Here is a 15,294-nt window from a genome sequence, read left to right as displayed (position 1 = left end):
AAGAGTTGAAGCTGTTATAGCTGCAAAGGGTGGGCTAACTCATTATTGAACCCTACGGACTAAGACTGGGATGCTATTAAAGATTATGTGCATGTAAAGGTAGGCGTCCCAATACTTTTAGTAATATAGTGTAAATGGTTTACAATTTGGTGGGTTCAGCAAGAACTGGCAAAATTTAGATCCATGTGTTGCCTTACCTGTTGGACAGACTGTTAGATCGACTTTTGTCAAAAAGCAATGTTGGAAAACTTTTGGAGATCAGTGGCGGCAGACTCTGATTGGGGTTATTCTGCCACCTGCCACCATAGAGTCCCACTGTCAGAATACAATGTCCCAGCAGGGGAGGGAAGAACTCCCCTATCCACCTCACTTGTGTGGATGGAGGAATGCGTTTTTTTTTTTTCATTCAACCTACAGGCTGAACGAAAAAAAAAAAAAAAGGACCCGTCTATGGCCAGCTTAAAGGAGAAGTACTGGCAAAGCCAGTTTGGCTGTACTTCTGTGGATCACAGCAGGGCAGTTCATTTTGTACTCCTGTGATCCTTTTTCAGCAGACATTGGGCTAACGCCTACTTGTTGGCTGACGTCACAGAGCCAGAGTCAGAGTCCTGGCTTGGGAAAGATCGTGACCACATAGTCAGGATAAGCCCATGAGCCATGAAAGGCACCTGGTTCAGCCTCCCCCCTCCACAGCCCAGCACTCCAGTGAGTGTGTGTGGGGGAGCAGGGGGGGGTGGGTAGAGTTGGCAGAGCAGCAGGGAAAATTGAACGATCAGCAATGTTTGATCACTCAGCTTTCACCGTTAGAGATGGCGGATCGATCCTGCATCCATTTTGGCAAGAAGGATTAAAAAAAAAACAAAAAAAAAACAAACAAACCCATACTTTTCTTTTAAGGCTTTAAAGCAGACCTTCAAGTAAATAGCTAAATGCATATGGTCAAATATTTTGCCTGTCAAAAAGATTAAGCCTGTTCAGTCACTCTTGTGGATAGCGAAAGAGCAGCAACTCTCTGATAAGGTCAACCCTGGCCTTATCCTCTGGATTACAAGCTCCTTGTGATATAAGGACACCACTGTGCTATACGCTTAAAGTGATTGTAAAGTCTCATTTTTTTTCCTATGAAAATAATGTATTTTTCTTACCTCCTCTGTTGCAGTGGTTTTGCACAGAGCAGCCCCGTTCCTCCTCTTCTCGGGTCCCTTTTCTGCTCTCCTGGCCCCTCCCTCCTGTTCAGTGCACCCAAGTCGAGTCACAGCTCCCTGTGTCCATTCAGACACAGAGCCCTGACCTGGCCCCACCCCCTCTCTCTCCTGATTATCTATCGGACTTTAATTGACAGCAGCAGCAGCAAATGGCATCACTGCTGCGTCTAAGCCAATCAGGAGTGAGAATCCCAGATGGCTGAGACACTCGTAGACATCTCTGAACAGAGAGGGACCTCAGGTAAATGTTAGGTTGGGCTGAGGGTGGCTTCTGAATACAGAAGGTTTTTTATCTTAATGCATAGAATGCATTAAGTTAAAAAAAATGTCTGACTTTACAACTCCTTTAAAGTGATATTAAAAGTTCCTTTTTAAAAAAATAAAAATAATAAACAGGTTATCGGGAAGCTCCGATCCTCTTCTTCTGGCCCCCCCCCCCCCGGGGGTCCTGGCTCCTCCTCTTTGGGGAGTGCCCCCATAGAAAGTCACTTCCTATGGGGGCACTTGTGTGGGCTCCTTCCCAAGCCACCTTTTCTGCATCTATTGACACAGACTGGGTGGCTCAGGGTGGCACGAAAACAGGGGGTACATTGCGCTGTGGCCAAAGCACAGCGGATCAGAGTGAAGCTGCCCTAATGTTACAGCTTAACTCAAGGTAAACAACAAAATATACAGATAATATACAGTATCTCACAAAAAGTGAGTACACCCCCCACATCTTTGTAAATATTTTATTATATCTTTTCATGTGACAACACTGAAGAAATGACACTTTGCTACAACGTAAAGTAGTGAGTGTGCAGCTTGTATAAGGGCCCTTTCACACGGCCGCTCCGCTAGTCCGCAAATCATCCTATTTTTTTGCGGATGATTTGCGGACATAATGTAAGTCTATGGCATTGCGGATGTCAGCGGAATACCATCCGCTGACATCCGATTTTCTTCCTGTCAGTTCTGTTCCGTTTTTTGGAACGGAACAGAACCCTATTTTTCCTCCGTTCAAAAAACGGAAAGGAAGGAAAATCGGATGTCAGCGGTGTCATCCGCTGACATCCGCAATCCCCATAGACTTACATTATGTCCGCATATCAACAAATGTCATCCGCTCCATGAAAAAAAAAAAAAAAGTCCCGCAGCGGAGCATTCACACGGAGCGGCCGTGTGAAAGAGCCCTAACAGTGTACATTTGCTGTCCTCTCAAAATAACTCAACACACAGCCATTAAAGTCTAAACCGCTGGCAACAAAAGTGAATACACCCCTAAGTGAAAATGTCCAAATTGGGCCCAAAATGTAAATAATTTGTTTGGCCACCATTATTTTCCAGCACTGCCTTAACCCTCTTGGTCATGGAGTTCACCAGAGCTTTAGAGGTTGCCACTGAAGTCCACTTCCATTCCTACATGATGACATCACAGAGCTTGTGGATGTTAGAGACCTTGCGCTCCTCCACCTTCTGTTTGAGAATGCTCCACAGATCCTCAATAGGGTTTAGGACTGGAGACATGCCCGGCGAGTCGATCACCTTTACCATCAGCTTCTTTAGCAAGGCAGTGGTAATCTTGGAGGTGTGTTTGGGGTCGTTATGTTGGAATACTGCCCTGCGAACCAGTCTCCGAAGGAAGGGGATCATGCTCTGCTTCAGTCACAGTACATGTTGTCATTCATGGTTCCCTCAATGAACTGTAGCTCCCCAGTGCCGACACTACTCATGCAGCCCCAGACAATGACACTCCCACCACCATGCTTGACTGTAGGCAAGACACACTTGTCCTTGAACTCTTCACCGGGTTGCTGTCACACATGCTTTACACCATCTGAAACAAATAGTTTTCTCTTGGTCTCATCAGACCACAGGACATGGTTCCAGTAATCCATGTCCTTAGTCTGCTTGTCTTTAGCAAACTGTTTGATGGCTTTCTTGTGCATCATCTATAGAAGAGGCTTCCTTCTGGGGCGTCAGCCATACAGACCAATTTGATGCAGTGTATGGTCTGAGCACTGATAGGCTGACCCTCCACCCCTGCAACTTCTGCAGCATTTCTGGCAGCACTCATACGTCTACTGTATTTCCCGAAGACAACTTCTGAATATGACGCTGAGCATGTGCACTCAACTTCTTAAGCCTGTTCTGAGTGGAACCTGTCCTGTTAAACCGCTGTATGGTCTTGGCCACCATCCTGCAGCTCAGTTTCAGGGTCTTGGCAATCTTCTTATAGCCTAGGCCATCTCATCTCATCATGTAGAGCAACAATTTTTTTTTCAGATCCTCAAAGAGTTCTTTGCCATGAGGTGCCATGTTGAACTTCCAGTGGCCAGTATGAGAAAGTGAGAGCAAAAACACCAAATTTAACACACCTGCTCCCCATTCACACCTGAGACCTTGTAATACTAATAAGTCACATGACACCAGGGAGAGAAAATGGCTAATTGGGCCCAATTTAAACATTTTCACTTAGAGGTGTACTCACTTTTGTTGCCAGCGGTTTAGACATTAATGACTGTGTGTTGAGTTATTTTGAGGGGACAGCAAATTTACACTGTTATACAAGCTGTACACTCACTACTTTACATTGTAGCAAAGTGTAATTTCTTCAGTGTTGTCACATGAAAAGATATAATAAAATATTTTCAAAAATGTGCGGGGTGTACTAACCTTTTGTGAGATACAGTACATATAAAAGGGTTGTTTCACTTCCCAAAAGATTCAAATTTCTGTACATCAAGTCCTGAGACTTCTACAGCTCTGCCAGGTGGTTGAAACCACCTGTAGCTAGAAAATACTGTGGTGTCCTCTCTCCAGTTCCAGCTTGCCTCTATTCTATTCTCCTCCTTGTCCTTATTAACACATTTTAAAGCATCACAGCTGATTGGCTCTCATTCCTGCCCATTGCTTTAACAGTCTGAGCTCTGCTATAAGCTCTGCTTTACAGGGCATTGCAAGAGGCTCATATCATGTAAATTTTAGATACTTACACTCACATAATTTGCATGATTTAGAATGACAAAACTACATTTATTAGAGTTTTTAAACATTTATTTGTGTTCTTCCCAGAGTTCAACTTTAATTTTACGACGTGCAGAGAACATTCCACAAGAAATGGCACAAAGGCTACAAAATTCAGTATCTTCGGCAATCACAAATGTTTGCTTATCAGACAATCTGTTCCCAACAACAGCTTTCCAATCAGAAACAAAGCACCTTCCTAGCCCTTGTCATACAGTTCAAAAAAGTTGCCATAAGAAAACTACAAGTTCTGTAAACCCAACAAATAATCAGCTGAACAAACTCTGGTTAAAAACCATCCCACATGCTACCACCAGGAGGCCCAAATCCCTCCAGTTCCCACCGTGTCAACGCACAATACACACCTGTTGCTTTCAAAGCGGCTGATAAGATCAGTGATTTTGGGCGACCTCTCAGCCAGTGGTGGTGTACCATCGTCCATCCTGGGCCGGCCCCGGGGAAAGGTCCTCCAGTTAGGATTTTGTTGTTTGTACGGTGAAGGAGAAGGAAGCAGATCTGTAGGCTTTGGTGGCACTGCCAAGACAAAACACAATAGAAGTGTTAGCTGTGTAGGGCATAGCATATCAAAGATATAAGATTTTACTTAGGGAATTAGAACCTATATATCCGCCCTATTTAGAGATATGGGAACAGGAATTATGGCCCCTTCAAGACGAGGAAAAAAGGAAGAAAGTCTTAATACTAGCTTGCTATTCCTTGGTAAACCTAAGGACAACAGAGATGTGTTATAAACGGTTTGCTAGGTGGTACCTCACCCCGCAGAGAGCCCAGAGGTTTGGGGCAGAGATAATTTCAACTTGCTGGAGGGGTTGTGAAGCCCTTGGAACATTTTTGCATTTGTGGTGGGAGTGCACAAAGATACACGTTTTTTTCAAAGAGATTATTACGTTAATACACCAGATCACAGGAGAATATGTTCAGGTAGAACATTGGGTTTGTTTGTTTCATAGCACAGAATAAAAGGCGATAGTATATAAAAATATGTTATTGAATTCTGCTAAAAGTCTGATTCCAGTGCTCTGGCGAGCTACAGAAGCCCCGAATATGAAGGAATGGGCTGCAAGGGTGGACTGGGTGATCCATGGAGGAGATATCTGCAGTAGATGACTCCTGTGGGAAGTACGTGGAAATTTGAGGAGATTGGATAAGATTTAAAAAAACGGAAGAGTATAAAAAGATCCTGGGTATGTAAGATGGTTGGGGATATACCCTAGGAGCAAAGCCACCCGGACCTTATGGGACTTAGACTGGAGAAAGCGGTATTATGTAAAGAACAGAATATAAAATAGAGTGGAGGAGATCTTTTTTTTTTTCTCCGGGAGGGTAGGGGGTGCTTACTAGGATACAAAAAAAAAAAAAGAAGAAGAAGCGTTAGCTGGATACAAGCTATCTTATGAAGACTAGGACTGACACCTCACCAACCACACAAATCTTGAATCTGAAGCAAAACAAAGACCCAGGTCAAAGTGGCACTCCATTTAAAATGGTGTCGAGTAAGGCCTCATTCACACTGGCAATATTAAACCTTTGTTTATGCGCTTTTAGAGGGCATTTCTATACATATATACATGCATGCTTTTTCATAATTCACATTTGTCTGTCTTATAGGTGCATTCAGTTTAGCTGCGCTTGGAAAAATATAGAATTCTGTGCATTCAGGATCCAATTAGAAAACTCGAATTAAAGGCTTGGCTCATGTAAAAGGCAACTAAACCCTATCTAAATGCAAAAAAAAGTGATTGGGAGCCATAAGAAGTTTTTATAGTTCCCAGAAAATTTCTCCTGCATTTAGAAAATGTAATGCTTAGTACACACGATCAGAAAATCGTATGAAAAATACCAATTTCGAAGCGATCCTATGATAATCTGATTGTTAGTACACAGCTTTCAAGAGCCTATCACGACAGTTCATCTGAAATTATCCAAATGGAAAAACAGGAACATTTTTCTTGTATGATACCAGATCCTACGATTTTCCTTTAATCAGTACAGTTTTCGTCTTAAAATACAATATAAATACAATGCAATACATTACATTACTTACGAAATTATATTCTGTTCTACGAGAATGTTTATAAACTGAGTAACCTCTTCAATTTCGATATAAAGACTAGCATACAAAAAAAAAAAAAACACGGACGATAATTTGTCCAATATTCTATCATCATGTGTACAACCCTTCAGGAGCCAAATTTCCATACTATTCCTTTTCAGTGCCAGATTGCCTACTAGACTTAGGCCAGGCATAGCTGGGTGATGGGTAGTTATTTTCTTTTCCCCAATCACCCAGCTTGTTGATCAGGTAAACACAGACTTCCCCATCCACTTGTGTGGATGGGGGAATCCTCCACACTTTGCTATTGTACTCTGACAGTGGGGACTCCTCTGCTGTCAGAACAAACTGGTCAGTGCTGCAGCCATTTGGCTACAGCTGCTAATTAAACAAACATTTTCCAATGTTTCTTTTTGACAGAAGTTGATCATCTTCTGTCAAGTGGAAACTGCCACAAATGGGTCAAAATTGGTCCGGTCTGTGCTGAACCATACAAATTTCGATTCATAAATGTCCAGCCTAAATGAAAACTATAATCTCTTTATAAATGGCTGGACTTGTAATTGATTTTTATAGGAGTGTCAAAGGGAAAATCTTCCCAGATAAAAATTTTCCAATTAAAAAAAAAACAAATTTTAACTCTCTCCCAGTCTACCCAAAAAATGGTTGGACATAGGCTTGTAAGATCACTATTTTCCACCAAGAAAAGGTGGCAAATTTAGGCCCAATAGTGAGCAAAGGACAATTTGCATTAGTTTTATCCCTTTTGCCTGCAAACTGTATATTACCATCCCTGCACAATACCACATTTTGAGGGAATGTTAATCGTAGCAGCTGACAAAGTGCATGGCTGCTACCTGTCAGAACAGGCTGTTATTGACAGAATGATCAGGAACTAAATCAGAAGGTTTCCTGATCATGTGATCACTATGTCGCTTTTAGGGATGAGCCGAACACCCCCTGTTCGGTTTGCAGCAGGACTTTGGAACAGGAGAAATGTTCTAACCCGAACGGCGAATCCCATTGAAGTCTATGGGTGCCCAACAGGAAAAAGCCAAAGTTTCCATTTTGAAGGCTTAAAAGAACTGTTCTTATAAGAACTGTCAAACCGCAAACAGGCAGACAGCAGGAAGCGTTCAACAAGAGTGGAGTTTTTTTTTTTTCCTTCTTCTTCGTGTTGGCAGGCAGCGTGATTAACGATGGATTCACATCGGGGGACACTATTTTTTTATTTTTGTATAAAGGACTTGTAAAAAAACTTTCTTGGGTGTTAATTTTTTTTTTGTACACTTTTTTGGTGAATGGGTAAGAGTACGATGCACTCAATACCCATTCACATAGGGGGGAGGGGCGGGACCTGAGGGGCGGGACCTGGGGGCCCCCCCACCCGCAGACTCCCACAACCACAGCCCAGGGTTGTCGGGAAGAGGCCCTTGTCCCCATCAACATGGCATAAAAGAAGAAAATGGTCGCACACCACCACGGAATCCAATGAAGAAAAGTTCCTTTATTCACATAAGTGGTACAAGGTACAGCAGGGTAAGACAGTTGACACGTTTCACACGACTGCTACGTGCTTGTCAAGCATGTCGTGTGAAATACGTCTACTGTCCTACCCTGCTTTACCTTGTACCACTTAAGTGAATAAAGGAACTTTTCTTCATTGGATTCCTTGGTGTTGTGAAACCATTTTCTTCTTTTATGCTTCTCCTGGTGGATAGCCGAGGTTCAGCTCCCACCTTGAATCGTGGACTTTGACTAGCCTGAGCAGTGTTATCTCTCTTCATTGTTCACCCATCAACATGGCGACAAGATGCTCTGGGGTAGGGGGGCAGAGCCTTCCCTACCCCAGAGCACCTCCCCATGTTATGGGCATTTCTGGCTGCCGCCATCTTCATTAAGGGCAGATGATTCATGTAGCATTTACTTCCTGGAATCCATCTGCCCTTAGTTCAGTCATGCAGACAGGAGGGTGTGGTTAGCTGAGAAAGTCCCTCCTCCCCTCCTGAAGACCACTGGGATGCACAAAATCATTTACCTAGGCAAGGCAAGGAAGCAGGTGAAGAAATGTAAAAAAAAAAAAAAAAAAAGTAAGGTAAAAACAAAATAAATATATAACTTTCCTATTTACTAATGCTAGCAGCATAAGGATAAAATATAGTCACTGTTGAGAGAGTGAAGTTCCACTTTAATAGTTTTTTTTTTTTTTAATTTGCAAATACATCACATAGTAATTATACCAAAATTAAAATACCCTTAAAAACATTGTGTTCAGTGTTTTAGAAGTAGAAATTGACCACAGCTAAGGCCTGGCATTAAAACTGTCTGCTGCAGGGCAGGGAAAGGCTCTTTTTTTGCCAATTAAGCACATTACAGAAAGAGGAATACAATAAGTTTAAATTTTTCTGCACACAGGTCTTACAGTGCTTTATGTCAGGGGCAGGTCTGATGAAATAAGCAGGGAATGGTTTCCTCTCTTCAAAGCTCTTGACAAATTTATTTCTCAGCTAGATCATACAGTTCCTTTTTTCCTTTTCTCCCGCCCTGTTCTTCTAAAATGCCAGTGAAGGGGAGAGACCAGATTCATAGGCAGACTCTGCACTCCTGCAGACATGGTGTAAAAGGGCAGAGGAAATCGCACCACTCCCACCTCTCATATCTTACTCTGTGTAACCCATAAACATACGTGACAAGTAGGAAAGAAGGTACAGCATGGAGTGCAATATATATATATTTTTTTTTATAGTCAACATTAACGTACAGTAATAGGAAAGATAATAGAAAGCGCTAGCTAGATTCTCTATTTTAGTCAATTAACAAGACAAAAGCTCTACATTTTATCATTAACCAGTTAACGCCGAGTGCACGTAAATATGCGGCCTCTCGGCGGCCAGTCCTTGGCGCGGAGTGGCTGCATATTTGCATGCAATGGCGCCAACAGTGCTGTGCCGAGAGCGCACGCCTTGAGCACTCCCGGCACAGTGCTCGGCGGTTTGCGGAAACTTCCCAATCGCTGCTTGCGATTGGGACTTTACCGATCATGTGACTGCCGTGACAGCCAATCACAGCTGTATCATGGCCATAAGCCCCACCTCTTGGCATAGCAAATCCCTTAAAGGAAGTTAAGCTTCCTCTGTAACTTGTACCTATAGGTAGGCTATGATAAGGCTTATCTATAGATACTGTAAATATCTCCTAGGGATGCACCATTTAGGCGAGATTTACTTTGCATATAGCCAGTGACATCATTGGCGCATGCGCTCTGAAGGAACGGCCACTCGTGCCATTCCTTCAGAGCCCTGTGCTGTGAACGGTGGCTCCAACGCGCATGTGTGGGAATGACGTCATTGTGGCTCCAGCCAATCAGATGGCCGGAGGACGCGAACCCGAAAGTAAGACAGCTGAACATGACGACCGTGTCACTGGTGAGCAGGCGGCGCTGCAGGGGCTTCATTCAAAGGTAAGTATTTCATACTGATCTAGTATTTCAGAATGAGCTGGTTTACAACCTCTTTAAAGGGCCAGTGGTAGCTGGCACCAAGGGGTTAAAAAGCTCTCCTTAAAAGGAATAAAGCCAAAACCAAAAATGTAGTATATTGCAGCTTACCAATCATTAGTCAGTTGTAAATGGTTTGTCTCAACATGCTAACTGATACATTTGCAGGAGAGTTTGTTCTGTTGAAAAACAGACTTCAGCCCTTTCACACTGGGCAGATCCATTTGACGGAATCAGCTTGCTCGGCATGGATTGATCCACTGATCCCCACTGAGCAGGAGGATGACAGGTCCATCTCTGCTCACTGTGCAGAGAGGAGTCCCGCTCTCCTCTATGGGGAGATCGGATGAAAATGCACTGCCTGTCCGTTTCCATCCGATCCTCCAGGTAGATGGACAATAGGGTCACCATTCGTCTGGATTTGGTGGACAAGAAAGCGGCGGGTGTCAGCGAACAAGATCACTGTTGACATTCGCCGCTCCATAGGAGGTGAATGGAGCATCCGATCAGGTCCGCCTGAAAAACTGACAGGCGGGCCTGATCTGAAAGCCTGTGTAGAAGGGCCCTTACTGGTCAGATCACCAGATGAAAATAAAGGAAATAAAGCCTAAAGAAGAAAACAAATGCAGCCATCACAACCTTTGGGTTTAATACCTCTTTAAGCCCCAGTTTGGATACTCAGCTTGCTGCAGGCAGGAGGAAGCATTTCCTCAGTCATCTCCCCTCCAGTGATCAGACTGTACACTGAATTATTGTAGCCAGTCAGAGGATGAGAAGTTATAGCAGCTGACCTGTGTCAGACATTTGTGAACACAGCCAAGAATTGCACAAGCACCAGGATGAGGAGCACGGATAGGTGGCACTGATAGGCAGCATTGATGAGCACTGATAGGCAGCATTGATGAGCACTGATAGGTGGCACTGATAGGCAGCATTGATGAGCACTGATGTACACCGATAGGTAGCACTGATAAGCACTGATAGGCAGCACTGATGGGCACTGATAGGCAGCATTGATGAGCACTGATAAGCAGCATTGATGAGCACTGATAGGCAGCATTGATGAGCACTGATAGGTGACACTGATAGGCAGCACTGATGGGCACTGATAGGCAGCACTGATGAGCATTAATGAGCACTGATAGGCGGTATTTATGAGCACTGGTTGGTGGCACTGATATTTGGCATTCGTGAGTACCGATAGGCAGCACTAATGGGCACTGATAGGTGGCATTGATGAGCACTGTTAGGCGGCATTCATGAGCACTGATAGGTAGCACTGATGGGGCTACATTGATAATCAAGACACTGATGATCAGAGCACTGATTATCAGTGTAAACAATGTACTGACAGTCTCGCTGGTTAACGGCTGTCCTTTCCTCACACAGACACAGCATGGAAAGAAAGGAGTGCCGATAACTGACAAGTCTGTTTACATGTGACCAGCCAATCACAGTGGAAGAACACAGCAGTCACAGAGCATGCTGGATGCGCGCCCCAGGGGGCACAAGGGAGGCAGGATTCTGGGGGAGGGGGGGGGGGGGTGTCCATGGATGCCCAGAGCTAGGATGGAAGGAGGGGGGTCAGGGGGGCCCTTCATGGTTTCTTGCACCGGAGTGTGTCTCCCCACATCTAATTTGAACCTCTACTACTGTGTGGCAAACTGGCAATCACGTGCATTGTACAGCAATTACAGATTTAAATCAGGTGGTGAGGAGGAAACATATTGCCTCCTCACCACCTGTCAACACTTGGATCGCATTTCAAAGGAGCTTAACAGTACCTGCTGCACTTCTGATTGAGCCCTTAGTTGCATTCGGCAGCAGCACCCTTAGGGCTCATTTGCACGTAAAGTTGGGGGGTGGTAAAACAGCAGGCTAGAATAGAAGTCTATTGCTAAGCCCAGTAAACACTGCACTGCATCCGCAGTGTGGGTAAACTGCAGCGCATCAGTGTGAAAGCAGCCCTATACTAATATGTCCAGTTTATTGCTTCATACTGACCTGAAGATCTCTTCTTTTCTGCTGCTGCCACCACTCTGAAGACCGCTAGCCGGGATAAGAGGTGGAGTGCAGCTGGTATCACTCTGCACGGGACAGGAGCTAGCACTACAGAGGAGGCATTGGCTTATGCGGCTCTGCTCCCGACTACAGTTCCAACTTTACAAGTAGCCATTCCGCATTGCACTGTTTGATGCCCTGGGATGGCGGGTCAGCAAACCCAGACTGAGATCTACCAGTCATCTGGCCACAATCTACTAGTAGATAGTGATCTACAGGTTGCCGACAACTGTTATAAAGCAATAGGGTAAAAAATGTTTATGCATTATAATCCCCCCCACCCCCTTTACTTACCTGAGCCCTCATTTGATCCAGCTCTGTGCACACCTGCAGCTCTTCTCTCCCCTCACTTACTGGTCTCTCGGGCTTTGCTTACGGGGCCATTGACTCCGCTGCTGTCAAAGCCAGTGATTAGGGAGCAGGGGACGGGGCCAAGCTTCACTGTCTTTGTCTATGGTCCCAGAAAACAAAGCTCTGGAGCAAGCCTGCACAAATGCTCCCATAAGAAGCGGCTTTCTATGGGGGCACTCTGCGGAGGGCAGGAGCCAGGAGTGCCGGCAGGAAACTTCAAGAGGAGGTTTGGGGCCACTCTGTGCAATTCCATTCCAGGCAATTCTATTCCAGGTAAGTATAAAACTGTGTTATTAAAAAATAAAATAAAAAAGACAATTTACAATTATTTTAAGTGATTAATCTGCCCAGCATCTACCAAACACTGAAATGGTTTTGGGTGGACTGGCTTCCATATCACAACCTGTCTATAAAAGCTTAGGTTGACACCAAGGGGAACACAGAGGAAAAAGAAAAGTAGCCACTGCATTAATTCCTTTGAATATCTTACACTGAGATCTGGGTATCCCGTCCAACAGCATATTACAAGTCTTTGTTTATGGACTTTGCTTCCGAGTAGTAAAGTCATTAAAATGAATCTTGTGGCACGAGGCCTTGTGCTTTAGAGATGTCACTAGTGCATGGCAAATAAAACCTATAAACGAATCAAGCTTAAGGCTGCCTGCACAGTGTGTGCATAATAGATGCACTTCAATGGCAAACTGCAGTCAGTGATTTTCCTTTCTGCCACCAAAAATACATTTGTAACTAAAAATGTTACCCTCAGCCTACAAAGATAAGAAAAGAAGCATCCAGCCAAATAAACATGAAAGAGTCAAACATAAATGTCAGGAAACAAAAACGGGGAGGACACACATGGCTGCCCGGGGCAAAAAGTAACATGTCCTGAGTCTGACATTTAATGCTGGCAACTGGCACAGTGCCCACAGTGGGCCACGGCTGTGACACATCATAGGTCAGCACTGGGCTGTCTACACCCAGCTATCGCTCATTGTCCTGTGAAGGAGGAGCAAGTGAAGGGTGAATGGTCTGTGCCAAAACACGAGAAAGGCTGCGTCCAGAAAGATCAGACAAATGATATAAAGTAGTACTAAGACTTCACGAGTCTATTTGAAAGGTAAACAGTCACTTTTAAAGTGGAGCTCCAAAGTAAAGAAAAAAATGTATGTTAACGGGCAGGCTTTTTAATACAGAAGAGACTTCACTTTTTCCATTAGAGTGGAATTCCAGGCTAAATATACAGCAACTAGTCTTTAAAATGCCCTCCATACCTATGCTGACTTACCTATTTTTAGCCTGCTACAATCCAATCACTTGATTCCCTGTGTCAGCCAGCGATGGCTGCATGGGAGAGGAGAGCAACCCCAACAATGGCTGGGAAAGTCTGGTGCTCCCTCCTCTCCCCTGCAGTTGCCACTGACTGACACAGGGGAGCAGGATCACATGATCAGACCGGAGCTGAAAACTGGTAACCTCATTCTTACACACAGGTTTTTCCAGTATAGGTGTTAGGAGGGGGAACTAGGGAGCATTTTTAAAGACTAGCAAGGATTAGCCTGGAATTATATTTTAAAGTATCCTTACCTGGCTATTTTCACTGTGAAAACAACGCTCAGTGTACAATTTTGGCACCTGCAGATATAATGAATTCCCACGTATTCGTGGGAGTAACATCACCTTGGCCTGGCAAATCAAAATGGCAAAGGATTGGAACCCACAAGAAGACAGGCTGAAGATATCAGCGCCCAGCAGTAAGCTCCTGGACGCCACATTGTTGGAATGGAGGAGAGTACAGTTCCGCTTCAAACTAACCTGAGCAGTAAGCAAGTTATTTTAGATATTTAGTGAGAATTGCATTCTATGGTTTGTCGTGCTTACTCGTGCATGCGTGCTCAATGTTATTTTCTGAAAGTGAAAGTTGATCATTTGTAAAATATATTAGGTGCGCATACACGTTTATACGCCAAAGCATTTGTGTTTACAAAAGCATTGTCGCCTAAGTATTTCACTTGTATGGTACAGCACATGAGGCTCTCCGTGTATGGGAAAGCACTGGGAAGTTATGCTAGGCAAAGATAATTGCTGTTAAAGCCCTATGTGCATGAATCCGAAGGCTTTTAAGGGCTCATGCACACTGCAGCTCAAAAAAAATAAAAAAATAAAAAGCTGCTTTCATAGGCATTTGAGCTTTTATTTCAGCTTGAAGGAGCTTGTGCTTTTGTTGGCTCTTTTGTACGTTTTTATTGAGCTTCTTTGAGCATAAGCGTTTTTGAGCTTCTTTGAGCATTTTCATGCTCTTTCGCGCGGTTTCGGGCACTTAAACGTCTTTTCTGCTCGAAAGCTCCTCTCAAAAACGCATGTTTGGTGTTTTTTTTTCTGCCTGTAAACTCCTGAAAAAGCCATAGTAGACATGGACACATTGGCTAACATGGAAGGGAGTTCCAGGCAGAAAAAAAATAAGAGCTCAGGAAAGCTCAGAAGCCTGTAGGTGCAGCTTCTTTGAGCTGCAGTGTGCATGAGCACTAATACTTCATATATGTGTTTTGTTACACAAAATGAAGGGAGGAATAAAACGCACACAAAAACAAAAAATGCTAAGGATTTGCTTCAAATTCTGTGTATATAAAATGACAATGTAACAAGTGGTTCCTGACAACTGTAGCTAGCTCCAATGTAGCCGTGATCAGTGCAGACAGAGTGCAGTGCATGATCAGTGCAGACAGAGCTACCATACAGATCGGGATTTCCACAGACATATACCTGGTCCCTACACCTGTGTTCGACCTATAAGTAAGGTCTCTTGGGTGCACAAGCCATTACCTTTACAGATAGCTATTACACATTACAATACCTGTACAATCTCCTTCTGATTTACTAAAAACGATGGAAAAAGGCCTATATGAACAATTCACTCATTCATGTGCATCCATAATCAGGCAGAGCCCTAACATCAGATGTTTTTCCATGAAGCGCAATCAAATTATGTGTAAGTGTATTTATTATCTCTGTTACAGCTCTTCTCCTGATAAAAGACTTTATTTTATTTTCTCTCCAGGAGGATGGTTTCATGTTTTTTCAGGCATCATTCAGGGTGTCAAGAA

At 43.9% G+C, this 15,294-nt stretch overlaps 1 protein-coding gene across 3 annotated transcripts in view; it reads right to left on the bottom strand.

Moving 5' to 3' along the window:
• FGD4 (FYVE, RhoGEF and PH domain containing 4) overlaps positions 1–15,294 on the bottom strand; it is a 256,856-nt gene that overhangs the window by 51,171 nt on the left and 190,391 nt on the right. For all 3 annotated transcript variants that reach the window (XM_082255357.1, XM_082255359.1, XM_082255358.1), the window contains exon 3: positions 4,577–4,745. In XM_082255357.1, the coding sequence (XP_082111483.1) occupies positions 4,577–4,745 (169 nt within the window). The remainder of the gene's footprint in view (positions 1–4,576; positions 4,746–15,294) is intronic.

Source organism: Pelophylax lessonae (genome assembly GCF_965119305.1).
Source record: "Pelophylax lessonae genome assembly, chromosome: 4".
NCBI lineage: Eukaryota > Metazoa > Chordata > Amphibia > Anura > Ranidae > Pelophylax > Pelophylax lessonae.
Note: the sequence above shows the minus strand (reverse complement) of the source record. Positions and strands in the feature narration are given on the sequence as shown.